Source organism: Gadus morhua, chromosome 22, assembly GCF_902167405.1.
Source record: "Gadus morhua chromosome 22, gadMor3.0, whole genome shotgun sequence".
Lineage (NCBI taxonomy): Eukaryota > Metazoa > Chordata > Actinopteri > Gadiformes > Gadidae > Gadus > Gadus morhua.
This window is the reverse complement of record NC_044069.1, coordinates 18,979,235-19,006,117: the sequence shown is the minus strand read 5'-3', so window position 1 is coordinate 19,006,117 and position 26,883 is coordinate 18,979,235. Positions and strand designations below refer to the sequence as shown.

General features: G+C 48.2%; 1 protein-coding gene across 2 annotated transcripts; it reads left to right on the top strand.

The window, feature by feature from the left end:
• The first annotated feature begins 44 nt into the window (after window positions 1-44).
• Window positions 45-25,993, top strand: LOC115535665 (septin-7). Of its 2 annotated transcripts, XM_030347065.1 has the most exons (15): window positions 45-194; window positions 1,674-1,675; window positions 3,966-4,068; window positions 9,002-9,108; window positions 15,418-15,518; window positions 15,851-15,985; window positions 16,891-17,008; window positions 18,392-18,484; window positions 18,896-18,992; window positions 21,175-21,226; window positions 21,470-21,595; window positions 22,357-22,377; window positions 23,001-23,136; window positions 23,875-24,020; window positions 25,252-25,993. In XM_030347065.1, exons 1-15 carry the CDS (start codon window positions 134-136, stop codon window positions 25,286-25,288), a joined length of 1,335 nt encoding a protein of 444 aa, XP_030202925.1. In that variant the 5' UTR covers window positions 45-133; the 3' UTR covers window positions 25,289-25,993. The 2 variants fall into 2 exon arrangements, with proteins under 2 accessions (XP_030202925.1, XP_030202926.1); XM_030347066.1 differs by lacking the exon at window positions 22,357-22,377.
• Window positions 25,994-26,883: the final 890 nt, after the last annotated feature.

Sequence of the window (26,883 nt, the reverse complement as noted above, 5' to 3'; positions counted from 1 at the left end):
TTCCCTGAACTATTGGAAATATCAGTACGAACGGAACGGTGTTCTTCAGTCACTCACTACGCTAAAATATCTACGTGTGTTCCTCTCCCTCTCCTAACCGACGTTAGTAGTACCGCCGAGCGCGAGAGAGAGGATGTCGCACGCGGAGAGGCTTGAGGGCAGCAGCGAGGCGGACCGGAACAGCAGCATGATGGGTAAGCGCACTAAAATCCCCAATTAGAACAGTTACCTCACTAATCTGATAACTAAATAAATTAATCTACAAGTTTACGATGTATTTGAAGGGTGTATAGCCCCACCGCCTCTGGTCGGTCTGCTGTTTCCTGGGACTCACAGATCAGTTCATAATGTGTTCCTGGAGTAGGGGGATATTTCATGTCCGTACTAACATGTTTGAGTAGTACTACTACATGTAGTACAACTACAGTACTACTTGTAGTACGGGTTGTTTGAGTTTTTCGGTTTGATTGTGCAGCTTGGTCGATACAAGCTCATCAAGTGTTTCTTTAACTTTGTGCCATAGCAGTGAGTGACTACAGTGTACGCTATCTACGTAGCTAGGTTTAAGTTACGCTATATACACGTATCTAGGTTTAAGTAAGGCTAGCCTGTCAACAGGTTGTCAGTCTACGTAGCTAGGTTAACGTTTGGCTAGCCTGCTAGCCTGTCAACAGGTAGTCAGTCTACGTAACTTGGTTAATGTTAGGCTAGCCTGTCAACAGGCAGTCCGTCTACGTATCTAGGTTAAAGTTAGACTAGCCTGCTAGCATGTCAACAGGTAGTCTGTTATGGTTGGTAACGTTTGCCACACTTTACAACGAGATTACATCCAGGTTTGATCCCCGTTCGTCGTGTAGGATGTCCCGTGTGCGTTTATGTATGAATCATCATTACATTGTCATTTACTCCACTAGCCCTAGCTTTATTTCTTGTAATTGTAATAAAATTAAATTGACAATCAACACAACTTATTATCTTTACGCACTGGGCACCTATAGAGTAGATGAAGCAGACACTTTTAATACTAGAGTTTAAGGAATATAGAAGCTTATGGCATTGCAGACCTACACAATTTGCCTGTTAAGCTCTTTAAGACTGTAACTGTGATTAAGGGCCATACTAATCCATTTTACTTGAGTTAAAATTGACGGGAGGGGGTGGTAGTCTATTGAACAGCAGAGCCAGAGTGCATGTTGAACATAGTGCTGCGTGGTGTGCATGACATTCAAATACCACTGTGAGCGGATGAAACAGCTGATACTAGCTGCACATACTACTACTACTAGTATGTTCATGCGCCTTTTTATTGATATATTTGACTAGTCAAGCTCCCAAACTTATCCAAAATGTCCATTGACTAGCAGCACTAGCTAATATATATTTTCAAAGGTATCTGGTATTAGGCATACTAACATTCTTTCATGATGAAGAATGTTGATTAGTCTGATTTATCTGGGAGCGGTCAGCTTGTCATTAGTTAAAAGTGACGTCGTCTTCTCTATCCCTTTTTGTCTAGTTGTAAAAGGAAGTCTGGTAGAAGTATGCAGATAGACGTCCTTGCAGCCTCTGAATAGGGAGAAACTATCAAATGTTGTGATTCATTTGAGATTGCAATGCCATTTCTAGAGCTCAATTCTTGTTACATTTTGAAGTATCCCATTGATAACGTACAGCTGTATAAAGCTTCCCCCCTCATCATCTCCCCGAGATGAAGAACAGTTCTGATTGTCAAAACGTATATATTTACATTAGTTTAGTTGTGCAGCTTTATTTTCAGATAAACAAGTGAATCACATCTCTGCAATGCTGTGCGACCGATGGAACGTTACGGTACCATCAGTATATTTCTTAGTCAGAAAATACAACTCTTCCAGCCATTTCTGATATTATTAGTACTCTGGCAGTGTAAGATTTGCTCTCTCTTGATTTCACGTGAGGTCAGAAACACTTTGCGGTGGATGAGCCAAAAAGAGGGACTATAGTTGTTCTCAACATGGATCAATGAGTTGATCAATGAGTAACTCTGCTGTAAGCTATTATTCAAAGTTGTTTGGAGCTTGGAGAAATCATTTCATTTCCTACTGCAGGTTCGCGTTGAATTGAGAGAAAGAACCGATTTCATTAATTTTATGAAAGTTTAATGGTAAACCTGGTACCCCATTCAAAGTTATACAACTCTTGCTATTCCGCCTCCTAAAGCATTTGATCAACTCTATTTAGTCTATTGGGATACAGGCAGGCTGAACTTGGTGTTTTAGGTTTTCATTTGTTGTACTTTAGCAGCTGGTAGTCGTTCACGGATACAATTAGAAAAATCCCACGAGAAATAGAGGGTGCTTAAGTTAAGATGTTCTGAAAATAAGAATGGTTTTGTGAAACTGCGTTTCTCACAGCCTTGATAAACATCTTGTTCAGCTCTCTGCTGGTTTCACAGCCAATTCCCTCACTGTGACTTTGCTGAACATTCAAGTGATCTGCGATTCGTCACTTGTCTTCAACACAGGAAGTGGTGGGGAGACGGTGTGAGCTTGCTTTAACAGCAACATTTCCAAGAGGCTGTCACATTTCTGGATTTAGTCTTGTCAAGCAGAGGATGCATACGCCCAGAGGATAATGGTTTCTCGTTGCATCACTGTGTAGAGTGGTCTCTTCACTGAGCTCATTCTGATCGCTTGTCAAAATACTAGACTTGTGTTAATCAAAACTACTCCCACCAACGCAAATGTTAATTTCAAAGGGTATTTTTAAACCAACTTGACTATTACCGATTCAGTATTGCTTGGAATATAAAGCTAGTAAAAGCATACACTCACCAAATCTGGGAAATTGTTGCTTTAGTAAAACAGTAAATCTAAGCTGTTACTCAGTGCACAGACGTGAAGACAATTGGTCCATGTTTACATCTCATTCACGGTATAATCCATCCGACCAAGGTACGGGGAACTGAATGACATATACGAAGTTAGGCCCACATATACGAAGCAGGCCCACCTAACGAAGTTAGGGCCTGCCTGACTGTTATTATTACTAGAGCTGTCAGTTAAACGCGTTATTAACGGCGTTAACGCAAACCAATTTTAACGGTGTTAAAAAAATTATCGCGCAATTAACGCAATTATTTTATTTAAAATAAAAAAAAAAAATATATATATTTTTTTTTCTTTGGCTCAAAACAAAGAAGCAGTAGCCTGACTGCTATGTTCAAATGACATTTGTTCAAAGCAGTCGTTTAATTGCACTATAGGCTCTTTTTTTGTATCGTCCTGTTTTGATCAGTATATGCCAATGTTGTTATCAATAAAAAATCATTTGCAGAAGGCAAGCCGATGCACTTCACCATGTTGATAAGAGAATTAAAATGAGAAGAATTATGGGACAAAAAAATCGAGGGATATTTAGCATAGATAATTTGCAATTAATCGTGAGTTAACTATGACATTAATGCGATTAATCACGATTAAATATTTTAATCGCTTGACAGCTCTAATTATTACAGTCTCTCTTCTGTCTCATATTTGTACTCCAGTGATTTGTTTGGTGGTCAGAATCAGGCTGGACAGCTAGACGGACACCAGATCATTTAATGTATTTTTGACTGTGATTGTAATATTTACTATAACTTAATGTGCCTTTTGCTTTTTTCCTGCTTCATTCATTCACTTGGATCACCTCCTCTCTGCGTCACCCTTGCGCTGACAACCTTTCCCTTTGAACAGCTGTAAGTATGAATAAACTACGTTCATTACATCGGCAGCAGCTCATTTATTGAGTATCAACTATACAGCATTAACCAAAATATTGTTTCTGTCAATAGGCCTTGTAACATGAGACTAATGACTATTTAGCTGTGCTTACAATTGACAATGTAATCTAATATCCCGCTGCTGTCTGGCGCTGGGTGATGCTTATCTACTTGTGTGTATTGTGAGTCGGTGCTGAAGCTGTTTGTCTTGGTCTTGGTACAGCAACAGAAGAACCTGGAGGGCTATGTGGGCTTCGCCAATCTGCCCAACCAAGTGTACCGGAAGTCGGTGAAGAGAGGCTTTGAGTTCACACTCATGGTTGTGGGTGAGTGACTCCCTCAAACCTCATCTTTACTCCTCCCGGTCCTCCAGCCAAAGTCTTGATGTAGTATGCAGCTGTGTATAAACTTTCTCTGTTGAGTTTTGACCAAATTGCACCAACAACTTGTTGGTTCACTAGTGTAGCGATGGGACACATTTTGGCCAACATATCGCTGCATCTCCTCTGACCAGTGTTCCAATCTGTCCTGGCACACAAATAATGATAGCCATTCCTTCTTTACGCTTCATTCATGTCCCTGGGCGTTGAGTTTCACCGACACAGTGGGCCTGAGAGCCCAGGCAGCTGGCTGCTCCACCACATTAGCGATGGCTTTAGCTCAGCAGCATCCAGCTGCATGCGGCGGTACTGAGGAACCAGGGTTATAACACACATTTACACATTCCACAACAAACTGAAACATCACAGGTTTCCTTAGCCTTTCAACTTCCTCCGTGTCACGCTTGAGAACGGGCCTCAATTTTTTAATGTCTGTGGTTCTGTGAATATCACGCCAAGCTTGAGTCTAGAAATCTAATCATCGTGCAAACGGTTTGGAAATGTTGGAAAATTGACTAAAAGTGCATGAGATTGTCATGGCAAATCCATCTGCAGCTTTGATCACAGAATGCAGTCTTGGATAAAGTGTCCATCTGTGATCTCTTTCTACAGAATGCTGTGATGCTCCAGGCTGACAGTAAGGTTGGCCCTTCTGATGTGGGCCTTGAGCTAGTGTGGGTTCTAGCTGTAGGACATGTAGAGAGACACGTTAACGATAAAGACATTTAGAATACTAGACACTTTAATCAGGCAACTGGGAATACTACGCCCTGTTAACTTTAATGTATACAATGTATATTAACTTATCTCAAATGTTCTCTGCTTGAAGGGATGTTGTAAGCTAATATTGACGAGAACTAATGTTGACATTATCATTCAAACCCCACATGGCCAATGCCATGCTACAATCATGCGGTCACTCAGTCAGTGATTGGTTAATCAAATCATTTGACCAATTGAATAAACGGGTAATATATATATATATATATATATATATATATATATATATATATATATGAGATGAATATATGTATAATCCAACTATAAAATAATGTTGCATCATATAATTGTAACATCATGTGGATGTTTTGGAAAGCTATAGTACATGACGCACCAATGAAATGTTGTCTCAAAGTGGATATGGCTTCCCTCCAAAAATAACTTTGAGGGTAAAGGTCATCGTGGAGGAAATGTAACACAATCTGTTATGCTTGGATCGGTTAAAGTAATGCTTAAATTCACTACTATGCTTTGGATATACATCTCTAGGAGACATATTCCTCCATTAAATCCAACAGGGGGGTAATAATAATGGCTATGATGGAGGTATTGAGATGCGTTCCTCAAACGAATAAGTAGCGCATACGATTGTTTGCTACTTCCCTTCGTGACTGCACTAGAAATGGATGACTACGGTAAACATGAACTGCTGTCTCTACAGTCGCTCAGGCTCAACACAGCGTCTGAGGACTGCGTGTTTACTCACATACAGCCTCACATTCCATTCACCCAGCTGCCCTCGGCCGCCTGTCAGGCAGATAGACCCCCCAGCCCAGTGCGGCACAGAGCTATAGGTAGGCGTAGTAACAAGCCAGGCGTGATGTCACTTCCTGTGCCCCGTCATGACTCCTGGTGCCCATGTTTCCTCCACTGCATTCCTGTCCCTCCTCTCTGTCTGGGATAGCCGTCACGCATGTCCGTCTGCCTCCTCTCACTCGAGCAGTCAGGAAATGCCGTCGCACACGGGTTTTGTGCAAAGCATGTAATTAGAATAGCTGTGTAATTGGCAAACGTCAAGTGCCAGGAGGAGATGAGGCGTTGGGATTGTGCTACTTGCACCCAGAGTTCAGTGGGAAAGCCTTGGTTCATATGAAAGATAGTGCCCCAGTGCCATGCTACCGTCCCATGATGCTACCGTCCCATGATGCTACCGTCCCATGATGCTACCGTCCCATGATGCTACCGTCCCATGATGCTACCGTCCCATGATGCTACCGTCCCATGATGCTACCGTCCCATGATGCTACCGTCCCATGATGCTACCGTCCCATGATGCTACCGTCCCATGATGCTACCGTCCCATGATGCTACCGTCCCATGCTACCGTCCCATGCAGCACCAACCTTGTGGTGGGAGCAGCAGAAGCTCGTCTAGGGTCCTTGAACTAAATGGTCAAAAATGTCTGCTGTGTAATTCCCCCTTATTTCTTTAAAGAATTTCGCTGCGAAATCACTCCGGACTTCTGGGACAACTAGACTGTCTACGATGTTAACTGCTCTATAAATATACACACGATAAGAGTTCGCATGTATTTTATAAATAAGAGTCCTGTTTTCCCTTATCCAGATTATTGTCAAATGACCCAGAGCTCCGTGGAAGTCTAATCAATCCCCCGCTGTCGACCCTTTTGGATGTTTACAGTTTCCACGACTGCAGCAACACAACACTTTGACTTTGGCAGTGTTCTGTGAGGGTATGAATCAAACGGCATTCAAGTAGCCCGTCGGATGTCTCTCCCCCACCCCGCCCCCTCTCTCCCTCAACCCACCCCCTCTCTCCCCCAACCCACCCCCTCTCTCCCCGCCTCTCTCTCCAAGCCAAGCGTTTCCTCCTTCCCCTCCGCCAGCGCCCCTGCCTGCACTGGGGAAGTTCCTCTGGAAAAAGCCCACATGGTTTATACAGCTGCTGGAAATCTCCTTTAAAGGAAGTATGCAGACCGCCCCGCCGAACCGCAGTGGGCACGCCGGCGCCCCCCCCCCCCCCCCCACCTCTCTGGTGGGCTTTGGGCCCCAGCAAGGGCCCGGGCATCCAGGGCCTTCAGGAGGCTCAGCCCCGGGCCCCCAGGGCCTTCAGGAGGCGCAGCCCTAAGGAGGATGAGCCTCCTGAGAGGGAAGGATCCCTGTATCTTCCCCAAGCCGGGCTTTGATTCTAGTTGAACCGTCCATTGTGGAGGTATGAAAACAGCATGACAAACTGTTTGCAGACTCTTTCCCAAACGCCCGCACCACCGAGTTCATCACAACCCATGGTTAGAGAAGCTGTTTTCTGGCTCATAAACCTGCAGAACATTGCATCCTCCCTTTCTGCACTATGTGCCTGAATGTATACCACACGGCCAGCTCCCTGTCCCCTCTCAAACGGGCAGCCGTCTGCTCTTGGCCTTCTTAATTCAAGCTGACATCAATTTTAGCCAATGTTTGCACAAGACCACCCTTTACCCCCCCCCCCCCCCCCCCCCCCCCCCAGACCATCCTGTCAAATAAAGGGAAAACAACCTTTTGAATTATGTAGTGTAGATCGTGGCTCCTCCACAACAGACCGTCAACATGGTTTGATGTCGGGCCCATTTGAGTTCAATGTGTCTGTACCCTCTTGGGGAAATATTTATGATTGTGGTAGAACATTGAGATGCAGCGTGTTGAGAGAACGGTCCCTTTTGTGCAGCTCTCGTCTCCTCTTTCCATTCCCTTCCCACGTACCGCCGAGCCCAGTGGCTCGATGCCGGGCGTGGAACGTAGCTCAAGAATCTCCGCCCGGGAGCGGTACCCTGTGCGCTTCAGGGCCCAAACCCTCTTCATTACTTTGACACTGGCTTTATTTCACAGCAACACACAAGCAAACATTTAGTCTTGCAACATGCGGAACGTCAACACGCGGATGTCCACCAGGAGTTACTTATGATAGGATCATGAAATTAATCTAATAATTCCCAGCTGCTGTGAAATGAGCGTCTGGTACCAGGAACCTCTGCTGTAGTGCAGGGGTCTGACGTGGTATAGGAGGACCCCCCCCCCCCCTGCTGGGGCAGCTGTGGTGTGATGTCACCGGGCAGGGCCGCTTCTCCCTCTCAAAGGTCGGGAGCAGCCCAGTGCACCGTGCCAGGCAGTGGGCCGCCTCGCCCAGCCACACACTGCTCCCTTTGTTTGGCCCCGGGGTCCTCCCCGCTGGCCCCCCAGGGTCCGCACCGTTGGCCCCGCTCTCTCCACACACCGTGGCAGTCACACTGTTGCGGAGGTGTTAGATTTCAGCCCTTAGACACTAGACACTCCCACCTGGGAGCCATCACCCCCGTCCCAGTGCATTTCCTTGAGCCGAGAGGGGAGTTTATGGGGGAGGAGGGAATGTCTGGTGACAACATGTCTTGAGGTCAACTCTACAGTTGTTTCTCGTGTATAAGCGTTGCAGATTTGAATAGCAACCTAACCCTAAAGTCCAAAACGTGCAGTGAGTCATTCTGATTGTCTGGTCTCATTCGGTTCATTGTGTTTCATTGAGGAAGTGTCTGTTTCCACCTTAAGCATATGGATGTAGCTCGATAACTGCGGGCTCATGGGGAAGCATGTTCCCCTCCCTGTGGTTGGCTTGAGTGTTCAGCACGGTGGACTCCCAACAGAAGTACCGTGCACTCCCAACAGAAGTACCGTGCACTCCCAACAGAAGTACCGTGCACGTGCACACACAGGGCTGTATCCTTCCAGTGTCTGCTCCCACACTCCCAAAACACCCAAAACCACAGTGATTGAGTCACGGCTAAAGCCTTCCCAATCTAAAGCCTTCCCAATCTCCCCACTTCTCCCTGATTGGATTCCTGAAAATGCAGACACGGAAAAGAATTTGGGGGAGTATAAACCTGTCTTCATCTCATGTTAAAGCTTGTCCGCCTTAAAAAGAAAAGGGGAAAAAACAAGCTTAAAGAGAAGGAAATGAAATCCCCTTAGTAAAATGTTTGCGTGTCAAACATGCAAAGAATGTGACATGGCGAGCCGTGTCTTTGGAATCTGCCCCAGATACACATCTGGACGTTGTGTTGTATCGTTCCACCTAGGCCCAGAGCCTCCCACTCACGCCTCTCTCTCTCTCTGTGTCTTTGTTCCACCAGGAGAATCCGGCTTGGGGAAATCAACGCTGATCAACTCCCTTTTTCTGACAGACCTGTACTCGCCCGAGTACCCTGGCCCCTCCCACAGAATCAAGAAGACTGTCAAGGTAAAGCTCCTCCTCCTCCCACCTCGACCCCTCCTCCTTCCACCTCTCCTATTGTTATGTATCCAGCTGCTTCTTCTGACAGAAAACATTCATTCCTCTGTAAGGATAAATTCTTCATCCCATGGCCATTATGACCCGAGTTTCTCCTCTTGGTTCGTTAGGGAAATGGGGGGAGGAGGGTGTAAGTCTGTGTAATGCTAAAACACAAGCTGTGGACCTGGCATTGGGTTGAGCCGAGGCCCTTCCCTCTGCTGGCTCCGTGCTGTGTGACTCCTCCTCAGTCCAGACCCAGTGTCAGGGCCCGGGGCTGTCGTAATACAGGTGTGCCCTCTTTCTCTAAGGCAGGTGAGCCTTCAGAATGTTGTAGATGCGTCACGGCCCACTCTGACATCTTGTCTCTTGGCTAGGCTACCCCTCCTAGATGTTACCACCCCTGATGTAAGACAATGCAAACCAGTTGGTCCACATTTACTGAGCACGCCTCACAATGCAAGAAAGGTTCTTATTGCTGACATCCGTAATGACTGGATAGGAAACTGCAGAAGGGATGTTTCAATTCAATTCACTGTACACCAAACCCTTGTTAATGACATTCAGGCAGGCTTCAGGGGGGTAGTGTAGGTGTTCAGTATCAAGTGCAGCCTCTTACGTGCTCAGCTCTATCATGCTGCTTAGGGAAGTCAGTATCTTCTAGAGGAACTATGATGGTTGTATGAATAATGATCGATTAGAATGTGGGAAGATTCTGCTGACCACAAAGGGAAATCATACCAAAGAGGAGCAATATATCGGAGACATTGTCGAGGAGAAAATCATAGAACTGCTCTTTGTTCAATTTGAAGTCAAATGTTAATAATATAATAATAATAAATGCTAATTGGCTTTCACCAATTATTAGCCTCAATTAGCATTATTCTGTGTAAGCTCATTTCCATATTTCATATTATGCAGATATTTGTTTTTATTTATTAGTTTTTACGTAACAAATGGATCATTTTCTCTTTAAAGTTGCATGTGTTACTATGCCATACCGCCCATATTAAACTGCTGAGCCATGGCTGATGTCATTGGTGATGAGCCTGACTGTACTTGTGTAATATCTACTTTTAGTTCTATCTTTCCATCAATAATCAGAAATAATACATATTCTCATTATAAGGAAATACAAAATGGACCAAATAGACGCAGTGTGTTTTAACTTGGGTGCAGTAACATCATGGTATTTTGATCCTAGACCTTCCGCTGTCAGCCAAAAGGAACTGGGTTTGCTTCTTTAATTTCTTATTTAAGCAATTTTCTCCTTTTGAGGGGGGCATCTGACATGACCTGCTGCTGTAGAGGGCCCATAGGGCGTCCTGGTCCGAGGCTTCACTCTTCGAGAGGGCCCCCTAGGGGTCCTGGTCCGAGGCTTCCCTCCTGGAGAGGGCCCCGTAGGGGTCCTGGTCTGAGGCGTCCCTCCTGGAGAGGCCCCGTAGCGGCCCTGGTCTGAGGCGTCCCTCCTGGAGAGGCCCCGTAGCGGCCCTGGTCCGAGGCTGCCCTCCTGGAGAGGGCCCCGTGGCGTCCTGGTCCGAGGCTGCCCTCCTGGAGAGGCCCCGTAGCGGCCCTGGTCTGAGCTCCCTGCAGCAGGGTGACCGGGGCTTCCCTTGGCTTTGCTGCCGGTGATCTGCAGCCTGGCACTCCCTGTGAACTTAATCCCTCTAATCCACCCTACGCCACCAGCAATTAGTCCACCTGCCCATTACAGCCCCTCGCTGGCCTTCAGAGGTGAAGTAAGCCGTGGCGTGTGCGAGCCTGCGGCACAGTAGTAGGGGTGTTGGGCCCCCAGTAGGTGGCCTTCCTCCTTCAGCTCCACCACAGTGTGCTCTCACACAGGAGGGCCACTGTTCAGAGCGCTGATGATAAACTGTGCTTGTTAGTTTAAGATCCCGGGCGGTTTGGGCCGAAGGAAAGCTGCTGAACAATGTTTGTTTATCCTACAGAAGAACAAATCGCTGTGAGACAGGGCACAGAGCTTCTCCCTCCCTCCCTCCCCCTCTCCCCCCCCCCCTCCCTCCAGGAACCACATACTGATTGCATTTTAAATAGTTGTGGTCCCCATTGGTTTTCCGAGTCATGCCATTGCAATACAATAGAGCACTTTGGGATGTCCTCTGTAACACTTGCCCTTGTTTTGATTCAAAGCCTGCAATAGAAGCGGAGCTTTTTGTTAATCTTGTGTAACGTCACTGACAGGTGATGAATCAGATCCCGGCTAGTGGTTCATCTGGGGTAGCATCACTGAAGGTGATGGCTCAGATCTCTGCTGGTTGTTAAACTGGAGTAACATCATTGAAGGTGGTGGCTCAGATCTCTGCTAGTGATTGTTCAGTTGGAACAGACAGACATGGCCCTTGCCAGAAAAGCTTTGTGTATAATCAGCAGTTTGTGTATAAATTGTTCCGATGCAATTCCCTTTTCAGGAATTTATGGTTGCAGGAATAAAAAGTGGAACGGGATTCTGTTCATTTCCAGTTTAATAAGCACATGCTGTGCAGGCCAGACAGTAATGCTGAAGTGGTCCGCCGATACTAATTGAATCAGTAAACTGATGGTACGCTCATTCTATAGAGCTGAAGCGGGCCATATTGTTCATCCTATTCCCATGAGCTCACTGACTTTGGCCAGCCTGTTGTTGAAACAGACGAGTCTGTGGCTGGGCTCATTCTGTGGTGGAATGCCAAGAGACACTCAAAGGATCCTCACAAAGCGTGGATAGTTGTGGAGCGTTCCATGTTAACTTGTGCCAAACCAGCATTGTTCCAAGTCAAGGCAGTGGGAGTCTGAAAGAAAAGCCTTCTGTATTCGTCTTCAAAGTGGATACCAAACTCTGCCGAAGCCAACATAACAATGCTATACAATGTATGGAAAAAATACTTCACAGTGAAGCAAAACAGATCTTCCTTCCCACTTATTCCCACAAATACTGGCTACATCTACCATTTCCTAAGTGGACATGTTTTCTATTAATATTTTTAAGCAGAAATGCCGGCTGCTCTAAATAACTTCCCAGCACTGCCTTTTAGCCCCTGCCCTTATTCCTTAACTCCCGTCCGGCCTTTCGCACAGTCCTGACCCAAGGTCCTGGATTGAACCCCTGTGTGTTCCTCATGGTGGAGGTGACTGGGGTCGGAGTCGTGTCTAGAGCTCCAGGCAGTGTGTGATGAATGCTAGTCTGGCTGCTCAAGGTAGATGGTGGGTAGGCTTTACCTTCTGACCCAGACCACTGTGTTTGGGTAGGCTATACCTTCTGACCCAGGCCACTGTGTTTGGGTAGGCTATACCTTCTGACCCAGGCCACTGTGTTTGGGTAGGCTATACCTTCTGACCCAGGCCACTGTGTTTGGGTAGGCTTTACCTTCTGACCCAGACCACTGTGTTTGGGTAGGCTTTACCTTCTGACCCAGACCACTGTGTGTTTGGGTAGGCTATACCTTCTGACCCAGGCCACTGTGTTTGGGTAGGCTTTACCTTCTGACCCAGACCACTGTGTTTGGGTAGGCTTTACCTTCTGACCCAGACCACTGTGTTTGGGTAGGCTTTACCTTCTGACCCAGACCACTGTGTGTTTGGGTAGGCTATACCTTCTGACCCAGACCACTGTGTTTGGGTAGGCTTTACCTTCTGACCCAGACCACTGTGTGTTTGGGTAGGCTTTACCATCTGACCCAGGCCACTGTGTTTGGGTAGGCTTTACCTTCTGACCCAGGCCACTGTGTTTGGGTAGGCTTTACCTTCTGACCCAGGCTAGTGTGTGCAGGTTTGTTTCTGAAGTAGGGGGCGGGGCTAAAGTTGGGGCAATACCGTCCTAGCCAATTCAAATCTAGCAATCGTTCGAGCACACTGATTGGTTCTCTGGGAACATTGTTGAAGGGTTTCTGTTTGTCCTTTTTATTATAATGATTTAAAGAGTACATAGTGATATGTTTTTATCTGTGTGTAATGGCCAAATTCAACTGGTTTGTTTGATTCCAGATTCCTCTTTCAGCTTCCAGAAGGAGAGTTGGTTGGCTAGCATTTGCTTTCCATTAGCCGGTGTTACAGTAGCCTAGCCCCTCCTCATGCGAGGGAGTACTTTGATTTACTCTTCAAACATTGCCCATTTGTAGAGAGAACAGTCTCTTATTCAAAATAAATGGCAGTAATAATCCCACACGGTGGTAGTCAGTCAAGCATGGTGATGTTCCCCCACTGTCCTGGAACCTGTGATTAGAAGACTGATCACAGGTTGCTGACCGGTGACCCTCGGCGACCCCCCCTATCTCCTTAATCCCCCATATCATGTGTGAGTCCCCTCCAGGAAGGTAGATAACCTGCTAATGAAGTGGCCTTTTAAACGGGGAGTCCTCCATTGTGATAACCTGACGCCCACGCAGGCCTACTTAAACAGGAGTGGTGCTGTGAGCACACTGGCAGCAGTGCTTCTAAAGGAGTCGTGTGTTTTCAGCTGCTGCGCCAAAGTCTCCATAATGTCTTATTTCAATGTAGAAATGCCCTCAGTGACTATGGGCTTTTCCTGTCCTGCGACCAGTAGTGCCTTATAGCTGGCTCTCTACTCTTCCTTTTGTGGGAGCAGGCGCTGCAGGTTGCTATAACAGGAGAGACGGGTCCGGCTGTCCTGATATGAAGGATGGGCTGAAGGTAGATAAGGGCTTTAATAAGACGCTGTCTCCCTCCTGTTATTGTACCACCTTTCTCACTACAGTGGCGGTTAGCTTGGATGCATTGATATTTCTACATCAAAAGAAATGTATAAACAATGATAGTCATTTGCATTTTTCCCGTCAAAGTATAACCATTTGCTTATGTAAATATTGCCAGGTCTGTGCAATATACACAACCACATACCGTTGAATGGGATGGAGAACACTCGAGTCACTGGTTTCCATGACAACCGAAGGGCGCTGTTTAAATTACGGTTAACGGCTCAATGTGATAAAATTCAGTGTGTGTGTGCACTACAAGCTATGATAATGTGGTCATCTGGGTCTTCCTCAGCCTCCCATTATGGCTTTTGAAATGGCCTCTTAATGTGTCTCCCGTCGGAGACACTCCAAATGTCTCACGGTGGTCCTGACCCTACAATGTGCTGGTTAAGCTGCTGTGGGCCTGGCACTCACACAGTCCCTCTCTGTCTCTGGGAAACACACACACTGGGGCTCAGCGGTCCATGCCACACACAGGGACACCTCGGCTCAATGCTGTGGTTGTTCACACCTCACATATACATCCCATTGTTTGTTCTTCGGAACAGCATGAATGAGTGTACACTGCTATTGGCAAGGGAGCAGTTTTACGTGGGCCGACGGCGTGTTGTGATTGGCTGGGAATAATCTGTTGGATTGAGTTGTTGCATGTTTCCACGTAATGAGAGCCCTGTGTGTCACAGGGTTTCGCTCTCCTCAAGGTGGAGATGGAAAACGCTCCAGCGCGTGCGGGGGTTCTGCTGCTGGAGTCAAGACATGGATGCTTGTTCGGTCTGAGTCGGATCTACTCGGCCTGTAGGCCATTTTGTTTTTGACCCACCCAAAATGAATATCCCAATCACAGGTTTACTCTCCAGGGGCAGAACAGCATGGAGTTGGCTCAAACTCCTCTGCATGCTGTTTCACTAGACTAGAGGAAAGACAGGGTGGGCTGGGGTTAGCTCTCACTGTGAAGAGTGACGAGGCTCTAAGTGCTGAGGTCAGCTGGTGGTTACATACGTGTGTATGTGTGTGTGTGTGACGTTTGTCTAACGTGACACTGTATATGAATGGAGGTCTCCCACGTGGGGGTGGGGGGGGGGGGGGAACCAGGGTCTCTCTGTGCGTTGCATTACAGGAATTCTACTCAGAATTCATGTAATTCTTCTCAGAGATCTATGTTGTCGTTTGTCTATAGACAGACTCCCTGGGAAATGTCTATACCATATCGCTTTCTTAGCTATATCTATAGAGCTGTCATTGGATCTTCAACACAATAACTGAATTGAAAGTAAACTTCGAGAAGTAGGTGTTGGGTCTCGCGCTCCAAAACGACCCGATAGCCGGAATTGTAGGGACAGAGATGTCTCAAAAACGGTTCCAAACGGTTCTACCCAATGGAAACACTTGTTCTTGCCAACATTACCGGTGATGATCCCGGTACCGTAACGAGTTGGTGTCTGGGCCAAATGGACTGTGTGGAACTGATGGAACAAGGGGAAAATAAAATAAGGAGGATGATGCTGTTCCTCCACTGCTGACACGGTCCTCCCCCCCCCCCCCCCCCCCCCTCCTTGCATGGCTCCAGGTGGAGCAGTCCAAGGTCCTGGTGAAGGAGGGCGGGGTCCAGCTGCTGCTCACCATCGTGGACACCCCCGGCTTCGGGGACGCCGTGGACAACAGTGACTGGTAAGGCTGGCCGCCGCGGCCGAAAGCTGTGAGACACCCTTTGGGTGCAGTGAGACAGGCAGTAGTTATTATTTGATTTGTAGTAAAGTAGAACCATGAACAGTGCCTGCAGTGCCGCTCTGTTCTGGCCTTGCCCTGATGTGAAGAGGGCAGTGTCTTGTTGGGTTCATGTCGTGGACAGTGTGGTTTCCCTCTCGGTGGATACATCTAGTTATCAATCGTTCTATTAAATGTTTGAGGGCTCTACAGTTGATCGCAGCGGGGTACAGCTTCCATGAAGGGACATCCTTCCTGGCGGCGTCTGATCTACTCCTGTCTTGTCCCCCTCTCAGCTGGCAGCCGGTCATCGACCACATTGACAACAAGTTTGAGGACTACCTGAACTCCGAGTCGCGGGTGAACAGACGCCTGATGCCCGACAACAGAGTGCACTGCTGTCTCTACTTCATCGCCCCCTCCGGACACGGGTAGGTGGCCCTCTCCGATGGATGAAGGCTTTGGTTGTCCACCATTACATGAGCTACTAACATTAGCAGAGCCAATGCAGGGGGGGACAAAACGTTGAACCAAACCATTAGAAACTCCATCACAGTAGAGGCAATGACATCCGACAAACAACCATTGGTTCTCATAATAACTAATGTGTACTAATGCGACCTTCCTCGTGTATAAAGTACAATAGGGTCTGAGTATATGAAGCGTCTCCACAGCAGCCTGTTCTGTAGAGGTAGACAGGCTGCTGATGGAGAGTAGAGGGCATCTCTCTCTGCTAGCTTGGCCACCTTCTGGCAGTACTAACATTGGTCTGAGCCCGCTGACCTGGAGAGCCCCTCTCTGACCACACACACGCTCACACCTGGCCCCTGTGACTGTGTGGTCTCCCCTGCTCAACACGCACACAAACGGTCCAGCAGCTGCGTTGTGTGGTTCCTCACGTTGGCCCTGGTCAGCCACACGCCTCAGGGTGGTGTAGCCTCCAGTGGTTCTGTGTTAGGGCCTACTCTCTGTTCGCTGTGGGCTAACGCAGGGCCTGATTGGATAACGGAAGGCATTTACGACGCAGAGCAAATTTTATAATTATTCCTAATTGAATAACATAAATTCCTTGCTTATTTTTCTTTCCTCTGAGGGGTGGGCGGGGAAGGATGCAATGAGGGTTAGTTCAGGTAAATCAGTGGTAACACTGCTCTGAATGAATGCCCTGAATGTAAACCGCCAGCAGCATAAATCCAGGAGAGACGGTGACCTTGGTTTAGTCACCGAGCGGGTTCTTATCCTTTATAACCTAACATTGTTCTAATGTTACGCTTGGGTTCAAATGTTAAGCTAATAAAACCGCCCTTCCCCCCCCACACGCACTGCTTGTCCCCAGGCTGAAGCCCCTGGACATCGAGTTCATGAAGCGGTTACACGAGAAAGTCAACATCATCCCCCTCATCGCCAAGGCCGACACCATGACACCCGAGGAGGGCCAGCAGTTCAAGAAGCAGGTGTGTTGCTATGTCTTCCAGCAACGTTGTTTCTGGATCCTCTTTTTCGTGTGTGTGTGTGTGTGCATGTGCGTGTGCGTGCGTGCGTGCGTGCGCGCGCACCTCCCCTTCCTGGGTGTATCGACTGGCCTCTGTTGGACTATTGACACGCGGTATTGATTGACAGCCAGTCCTCCAGGGCTGGGCTATATGTATTGGCACATTCGGCCGTGCTCAGTCAAACCACTGCGCGTTGAGTTGCGTTTCCATTACCGTTTTAAACTCCGTTGAGTTGTGGTGATTTGGGTCTGTGAGGCGAGTCCAGTCTGCTGGACAGATTGGGAGACCGTTTCCCCTGCAAAGAGCAAGAAGAATGGCAAGACCTCTGTCTGCTGACGAAACACAAGCTTCTGTGAGGAGCGAGCAGACGGGCACTGAGAGATGATCATGGAAATCTGACAGTACAAGAAGTGGTTGACACCAAGACTTATGATAGTAGTAAGTGTAATCATAGTAACAATATAATAATACTAACCAGTGGTTAACCATCATCAGTTAAAGACACGTTCATCAATCTGTTAAAGAGAGTATAACCCCAGCTGCGCCAACTCGGACGTCGTCAATACAAGAGGGCATGACCCTACTCAGAGGACCTATCATGACCCTACTCAGAGGACCTATCATGACCCTACTCAGAGGACCTATCATGACCCTACTCAGAGGACCTATCATGACCCTACTCAGAGGACCCTGTCCTACTAAGAGGACCTATCATGACCCTACTCAGAGGACCTATCATGACCCTACTCAGAGGACCTATCATGACCCTACTCAGAGGACCTATCATGACCCTACCAAGAGGACCCTATCATGACCCTACTAAGAGGACCTATCATGACCCTACTCAGAGGACCTATCATGACCCTACTAAGAGGACCTATCATGACCCTACTCAGAGGACCCTGTCCTACCCAGAGGACCTATCATGACCCTACTCAGAGGACCTATCATGACCCTACTCAGAGGACCTATCATGACCCTACTCAGAGGACCTATCATGACCCTACTCAGAGGACCCTATCATGATCCTACTAAGTGGACCCTGTCCTACTAAGAAGACCTATCATGAGCCTACTCAGAAGGCCCCATCATGAGCCTACTCAGAGGGCATTTAACATGAATCTCACGTTTTAAATTAAATTGAAATGCATGGAAAATCATATTCTGAAGATTTTGTTGGGTTGTATGCTTTCAACATGAATCATTTTGTTGTTGGAGTAGTTCTGTGATTAACAGAGCCCTTAATCTATTGAGTTGACATGATGCAGTTAGGATGTGTCTACTACAGCCAGCCCGACGTCACCGCCTGCGTCGGTAGCTAAAGACCCCGCTTGTCATCTGCAGATCATGCGGGAGATCCAGGAGCACAAAATCAGGATCTACGAGTTCCCCGAGACGGACGACGAGGAGGAGATCAAGCTGGTGAAGAAGATCAAGGTTGGTTGTGCTGGCAGTCCCCCGGCCGCCCCCTAGGGGCATCTGTGGGAGCGTGTGGGTGGGCTGGCTCTGACACTGGGCGGCCTCACCCACACATATCGACCCATTTGTAGATGGGATGTAGGGCAGTGCATTCCACTGCTGCCGTGGGCCCACCGTGCCCCCACACACTCTTGCATAAGGCCGTTCCACACCTGGGCTGGTCCATTTAGTGGTCATCTCAAACTCTTGCACACATTTAGTTCACACAACCGAAAGCTTCTAATTGTGTCAACACGTACACGCACACATTTGCATATGTGCGTCATGTTTGTTTGCATGCTGGCCAGTGCTGTTCCAGTTTTGCGTTGTGTATCCGTTGTGGTTCAGCTGTTTAACACCCCCCCCCACCCCCCTCCCTTGGCCCCGCAGGAGCGCCTGCCCCTGGCGGTGGTCGGCAGCAACACGATAATCGAGGTCAACGGGAAGCGCGTGCGGGGACGGCAGTACCCCTGGGGCGTGGCCGAAGGTGAGAGGCCATCGATCGATTCCTAAAGTGGACCAAAGGCTTCTCTTTTTGGCCCAGTCTATATCGCTCGTTGATTTTGCTCCATTTAGCTAAATCCATAGGGCTGTCTGTTTAGCCAACTCTCCCTTGTTCTGTTATAGCAACTGTTCTACTTAGCTGTTTTGCACCCTGTTTGCCAATCCTACGTCTCTGTTTTACCATCTCTACAATTCTCTCTATTTTGCCCAAAGTCTGTTGATCTGTCAGCCGACCTGTGTGACTGTTTAAAGGCTGTTGAAGCGTCAGGTTCTGCTTGGCTGTTCCCTAGGCTTCAGGTCCCCCTAGTGCTGGGCTGTTCTCTAGGCTTCAGGGGGGGGCGGGCTGTAGAGGGCTGACACGTCTGTCACAGAGACGCTAACCGTTCCAGATGTGAAGGGCTATTACAATTTTTGCTGTGCTCCAGTGAGCTGAAACCGACATGTGAACGCTATTTGTTATCTGATCTGAACTCAATGCTATGCTTGGCGTAGCGCGCGTTCTTGTCTGAGCAGAACCGCCTGCTAAGCACTCGCTACCTCCCTTCCCTCTGCCTCATGGCCATAGAACTTCTGTACCTCCAACTACCACATCCACCGTATCACTCAACACGGTACGAAGCAAACAACGAACCACTACGTGAATAATGCAAACATCAAGACGCTGTCATACGTGTTCACACGCTGCCTCTCAGCACACAGGATGTGAGAGTAGATGGTTGGTTTGGCCCAGGAAGCTGCGTCAAGGCCCGATACACGGGCTCAGATTTACACGACCGATATGTATTGAATTAAGGGCACCGCATCAAGGCGTGACTCAGAAGAAACGCTCTGTAACTAATCTAGACCCAGCCACCAGAGCAGCTCTCAGAGGACGGCCTGTTTGGGATTACAGAGGGAGTGGGAGGTGGAGCTGCACCATGATGAGCACATGGATGAGCCATAGGGGGCTTCCTAGCCACAAGAGGGAGTCACTAAGGAGAACGACTCTGTGGGACTGGCTGTCACTGTGTATCTTTACCTCTGGAAGGTGACGCTCATTTCCAAGTAGAACAGGATATTTCTGTGCTACGAAACCCGAGGACGAATGCGTTTCAACCCCCTTTTTTTAAGGATTTAAGGATTGGTTCACACAAAAGCGACTCAACACATGTACTGGTACGAGCCAGCTGTGTGGACAGGAAGCGTAGAGGATTCAGGAGATGTCGAGGAAGTTAGTGTGACCTTTTGATTCTCAACCGTTTCTGCAGATAGTGTGGGCTGTGAGCGTTGTTTACTGGGGACACCAGGCAGTTTGTTTCTCCTCTACGGCACGTAGCCTCCAGCCCTGCCGGAGTGGGCTAGTACAGCCAATGCAGGGTGGACGAGGGGAAGCGCTGTAACTCATTGAGCTCGTCCTTGTCTAGCTGTCACACCTAGTGGTTGGTGACATCAGTGGCTGAGCAGGACACTCTGCCCCCCAGTGGAAGGTCGGTGGTATTGCAGCTGCCTGGGGAACTCTCACCACCAGCATTTTTTCCCGCCCTTGTGGGGAGTGACTATTTCAACACCAAAAACATTGTTTGGCCCCATGACAGCACAAGAGTGGCGCAGGGGTGGGAGAGAGGCCAAGGCGCTCTGAAAGCTATGCAAGCCACAACAGTCTGTTTGTGGGGCTTTCTGTGAGGGAGTTCTGTAAATATGTTGTGTGAGAGGAAGTGACAGAGGCCCTCTGCTGACGGTCTTCTGTACTGCAGCCTTCCAACTGACTCCCGTTTCCTTAATGAGCAACAATTGCCTCGTGTTGGCAGTTTGACTGAACCGAGGTCTACTTGATCAAACGCATGACAACGGACCGGTTGTTGGACGAAGAAATTGGTTTGGCCGAAATAAAAAAAGCATATAATGGGATATTTAAAACGGTGAGGGCGTAAGGTAGGGTGGAATCCAACTGAGGGTCTTCCCGGACCGGGGAAGGGCTTCCTGTGAAGGCTTCAGGGGTGAACGGGAAAGAGGGTGGAGACACGGCAGGCAGCACACACACCAGGTCGCTCTTCTATAGGGTCCCTCTTCATTGTCCTGGTTAACGCCAGGGCTCCTCGTCTGGGCCCTCCCGATATCTGCTCCCCCGGGGCTCCTCACTGTGTGAGACCTCCTCTAACCCCTCCACCTCTCTGCCCCTGCCTCAGTGGAGAACGGGGAGCACTGTGACTTCACCATCCTCCGGAACATGCTCATCAGGTACGCCCGCACCTTACAGCCACAGCATACGCCGGCTTCTGCCAAGGCCTTCCCTCGCTGCCTGGGGACCGTGGCGTTCACGTCGGCTCCCGTTAAAGGGGAACCACCGCACAGCACTTGACACAATTCATCGAATGATCTTGATTGGCCGAAATCGGCGGCATGACCAATGAACCCATTGCATAATCAGGGATTCAGCCGTGCGTTGAAGTTGTCAGATTCTGAGCAGCCGCCTGTTTCCAGAACCCACATGCAGGACCTGAAGGACGTGACCAACAACGTCCACTACGAGAACTACCGCAGCCGCAAGCTGGCGGCCGTCACCTACAACGGCGTGGACAACAACAGGAACAAGGGCCAGCTCACCAAGTAGGTCCTCACCGCACACCTCTCCAGAGGAGCGCTGCTCTGGGTCTGGGGGTCAGGGTCTGGAGGTCAGGGCCACACAGAGACCTCACTCCAGAGGCTCTCAGTCCAGGGGCTCTCAGACCTCATCCTCTCTGCGTTTCTCCACCACTGATGATTGCATGTTGCATTCAGGCATCTGTGATTGCCACCCAAGATGGAATTCCCAAACCAATTTGGGAGGAGATGATTGGTCAGGGATCAGCCAGGGGCCGGTTTCCTACAGAGGCAGGCACAGGAAACTCAAATAAATACATTTTACAGAGGTCCAATTCTCATAGCTGAGAGTTGGCTGAGACCTTCCTGTCAAACTAGACTCTATTATTGTTATTTGGAGACGGATGCCCATAAGACAATGTTTCTATAATTTGAAAGAAAATAGCTCTTTGTTTTCAACCATTGGAAGCTTAAATCAAAGCCCACCATAGCCTCAGTGTCCAAGGCCCTCCACTGTCATGAGAGGTACTTAGTGTTCAATTGTCCACCGCAGCTTAACACACCTTAACAGCACCTTAACAACACCTTAACACACCTTAACACACCTTAACAGCACCTTAACAGCACCTTAACAGTACCTTAACACACCTTAACAATACCAAAGGCTGGAGCACCCGTGTAACTCTATGACCAGCTCCTGCTGACATGCTGAGCTGTCTTCACGCATGGGGCCATTTGCAGCATGACGAGAGCCTGTGTGTTTTTCTGTTTCTGTTTCTGATCTCTAGAAACCAGACAGATGACGGCATGTAAGTTTGTTTTGGGTTCATGTTTTTATCTTGCTTTCTCTTGGCCGGTTTCCCAGAGCTATGCCCCCTACACCTTCTCCCTGCCCCCCCCCCCCCCCCCCCTTCCTCTCACGTCCCAACCCGTCTACTCCAAGCCTCTGAAAGATCTTCTGACCTTCTCAATGAAACATTTGTTCAAATTGAGGAGATGGCTGTTTTTAAATGTGTCGATTTTAAAGGAACTGCATTTCTCTTATTTCTCTGTGCATCCTAGCAGCTATTCTCACCGCCCCGTTGGTGGTCTATCCTCTCCTCCTGAGCCCGCTGGGGTCTTCCACACCTTGTGTCTTTCCTAGACCTGCTCCTGCGGCCTTAGACCTGCCCTAGTGCACAGTGCCTAGTGTCAGAAGCTTAATGCACCTGGTGTTCTGACTCATGTTGAACAGTGGCTCTCCTGGTTCACAAAGTGAAAGTCCTCCCATGTTCCTTTGCTGTCTCTGTATGTGGTGCGTTACTGTACCACTGGGTCGTTGCTAACCGTCCATTCTGACAAGCAGCTCAGAAACACAGGGAGGACTTTTAGCTTGTGGAACGGGCTCTTCCCGAGGTCGATATGAATGCTCCTCTCCCCTGCGTGTCCCCAGGAGTCCTCTGGCCCAGATGGAGGAGGAAAGGAGGGAGCACGTCTCCAAGATGAAGAAGATGGAGATGGAAATGGAACAGGTGTTCGAGATGAAGGTCAAGGAGAAGATCCAGAAGCTCAAAGACTCAGAGGCTGAGGTGCGCTTGATATACCATCAGTGGGGGGAGGAGGAGGGATTGAATCCATTTTAAATCACTCTAATGCAAACTCTGACTGAGCTGCTGTAGGTAATATTCCAGAGTTGGAAAGAGACTACGGCAGAACTCGAATGTGCCGTTCTCTCTCTCTTCCTCTCCATGTTGAGGGAGGAAGTCAGTGTTGCACTTCAAGCACCTGTTATTGACAGGCAGGATGGATTCCCTAAACAAATCGAGTCCAATCAGATGTCCTTATTAGTCTGGAATTAACCAGGATTAGTCTCACACAGACGCAGGCGTGCGGTCAACCAAAACAGATCTTTTCAGAACATTTCACTCACTTATAGCGGAGCAAGTATCACTCAAATGATGGCGCTTAACTCCTGCCTACTGCCCCTTTTTAAAACGTGAAGCCCTTTGAGCTGAGCCTGCAGAGCCTCCTGATCACCTGACCTTCTGTTTCGCCACACTGATCAGTTTCCTGAAATGCCCATGTACTCAGGGACTGCGTCGTAATTGAAGGAAATACAGGCAGACGCTGGCTAAACAGTGTTGGCGTGAGTTATCTCAGTCACGCTCAAGTAAGCATGGCATGGAGTCAACTCAGCCAAACAGGATGTGAGCTCTCGTGATCAGGATGCTCTCCAGGCTGCTATTTCCTGCATGAAGGTCGCTGTGTCAATAAAGTTAGGATGATCACTAGAAGGTGCTAACGGTTAGCATGCGGTCCCGGTGCAGCTCCAGCGGCGCCACGAGCAGATGAAGAGGAACCTGGAGGCGCAGCACAGGGAGCTGGAGGAGAAGAGGCGCCAGCACGAGGACGAGAAGGCCCAGTGGGAGGCCCAGCAGAGGCAGCTGGAGCAGCAGAAGCTGGAGGCCTCCAGGTAATCCGCTCACAGAGCCACCCTGCACACTGCACTCATTCTGGGGGCTGCTGCCCTCTTAAGGGGGAGGTGATGAATCACAAGGGGCCGTGAGGAGGAATCTTACACTGGACTCGACTTAAACTGGGGTTTGTTATTGTTTGGTCAGCTTTCCTAAGCCTAAACCAAATCAATAGGCTGAATCTCATTTTGATACAACATGACATTGTCTTCTTTAGACGAGTTCAGACCGGATGTGTTGACACCAGATGTGTTCAGACCGGATGTGTTCAGACTCGTTTATTTTGAGATAGATTCAACTAGGGATGGGTCAGAATATTATATTATTTGTCCCGAGGGTAAAAGCCGATTTTTTTTTTTTTTTTTTTTTTTTTTTTTTTTTACATTTCGCCCATTAACCTTTTTCCCCATTAAAATAAACAAAAGTTAACGGACAGAACTAATATTGGTTCTCTAGCACTATTAGTTTTTTTTATTATTATTATTCATGTACAGAAAAACAATGTACACAATACACAAGCATAAGTAAGGGATGAGGTGTCCATGATCAGGGATTAATGGATGACGAGGAGGCCTGCCTCCGTGTCCACGGTTGCCTCCGTGAAGTCCATTAATTCTTGATAATGATCAACTCTGAGGGCATTATGCCGCTTATTCCACGGTCAATTGCCAAAGAAAATAAATGAAGACCATTTGTTTAGATTTTCATGTGTTTTACAATCCAAATATAACGTTTTTCACAAGCCATGACTTTGTTTCCCTGGTGACGCCTGAGGGTTTGACTAATACCTGGAACAATCATTACCCTCCCGTAAGGTTCTTATGCAACGGAAACGTTGTTCACTCCTCCAGTAAATAGGACGGGCCTAAACTACAAGTTGGCAATGGGAGGTATTCTAGTCCGCTCAGCTGTGAGCCAGAGAGCTAACCTTATGCATTGTACATCTTTATAATTTGAAATTCGTCCCTGCCTTTATACCACAGATACTCTAGGGTCTATAGCATATAACCGTGTTTTCCATAATTTACCAGCTCTCGTTTTGAAGGCTGAACAGTCAATTTGACTGGAACTACTTGGCAGGTAGTTGTTTTTTTGCGTTTAAGAGATTCACATCCCTAGATTCAACATGGGGATGCCGTTGCGTTGTCGGGGTGATGGGTGATGGGTGATGGCTGGGGATTCCATGGTCAGGGGACGTTCCTGAACCCTGGTCTTCATGATCCTTTGCAGGACCTTGGAGAAGAACAAAAAGAAGAAGATATTTTAATTCCCGGCGGGACGGCCTCCCGGGTTCCATCGCCCTGTCCCGGGGCCGGTCCACGTCCCGCCCCACGACCCCAGCGTCTGACTGCAGCAGCACGCCACGGAGCGACGAGCCAAAGACAGCGGGCTGGGGGCGGAGCCCAGACCTGCAGACCTCAAAGCCACCCTGCTCCCCTCCTCTCCCTTCAGGATCCAAAGAAACTCTTCACCAGATATTCAGAGACTGCTGCGAGAGAGTTGTACAATCGTTCTACCGCCTCGGCTCATTAGAGCTGTGTCGTCTGTTTGTTAAATGCCAAATGTCAAAAGACAAAGAGAAAGTTATAGAGCTTTCTTCACTTTATAGCCCACCGGTGACCGCAGTGGACTTCCTACCCTCAGGCATTGTTTTTTAATGTTTTTTTACCTTTTTACCTTTGACTCAGTTACATCGCTATCCTTCTTCCCCAGCCAAGATATTATTCTCTTCCTTGACTTCCATTTAAATTATATAACCTTGGACATCGGTGTTTAACTCCAGGTCCTCTGATGTCTTCATACTTCTGTGCAATCCTTTTTTCTTTCTTTATATACTGTAGCTCTCATAATGTTAACCCCCTGCTCCGTTTCACAATACCCATCACTGTCCTTCCTGTAACTCCTGATGTGCTGAGTGTAAATAAAGAAGAGGGTCAGAAGCAAGAACGAAGACCAGCGATATCAATCAGCACTCATGTTTAAACCCTTCTGGGGTGGGTCTTGGAACCCCTGCGCCGAGGCCTGGGTAACCCCTGCCTTGAAGCCTTGCTAACCCTTTGTTGAGGCCTGGGTAACCCCTGCGCTGAGGCCTGGGTAACCCCTGCGCTGAGGCCTGGGTAACCCCTGCGCTGAGGCCTGGGTAACCCCTGCGCTGAGGCCTGGGTAACCCCTGCGTTGAGGCCTGGGTAACCCCTGCGCTGAAGCCTGGGTAACCCTGCCTTGAGGCAGGATTACCATGCCGCAATGAAGGCGTGGGAATCCCTGCCTCGTCTTCATCAAACTAGTATTTTCGCTGCTGTCAGTTAACTCCTTTTTATTGAACCGTCTTTTTTGCTAAGTTTTTACTCTACAGTCACAGAAATAAAACTGATGCGGGAGATAAAAAGTTTGACCTATATTCTTGAGTCAAACTTCTAACGTCCAGCAGAGGGCGACATCACACAGCCTTTATCAACAAGGTGACGCTACATTGGATGCGCTTCATTAGTTACGCTAGTTACTTATGTTATGAACACCCTCCAAAACCATCTCACAATAATGGGTTTGTTGCTTCAGGTTATAATGATAAAAATGGAAGGAAGGAAGTGCGGGGTCAACCTCGAGATGTGGGTCATGGTGTCCCAGAAGAAATGCTCGACGGCTGCCTTCTCGGTAAACGAACGCACCTGCCCAGTAGGCACAGGTCAGGCACCCTCTGAACTTTAAACCGCGGTCTTTCGCAGGTGATAGCACAGCCAGCATTTGTGCAGAGTGCATTATGCCATCTCATGTTTTTCACTGTAGCGTAATCACCCCCAACCTTTCGCCCACTTCTGGGCTCTTGCAACAGCAGACACAAAAAACGAAATAAATGCATGGAAG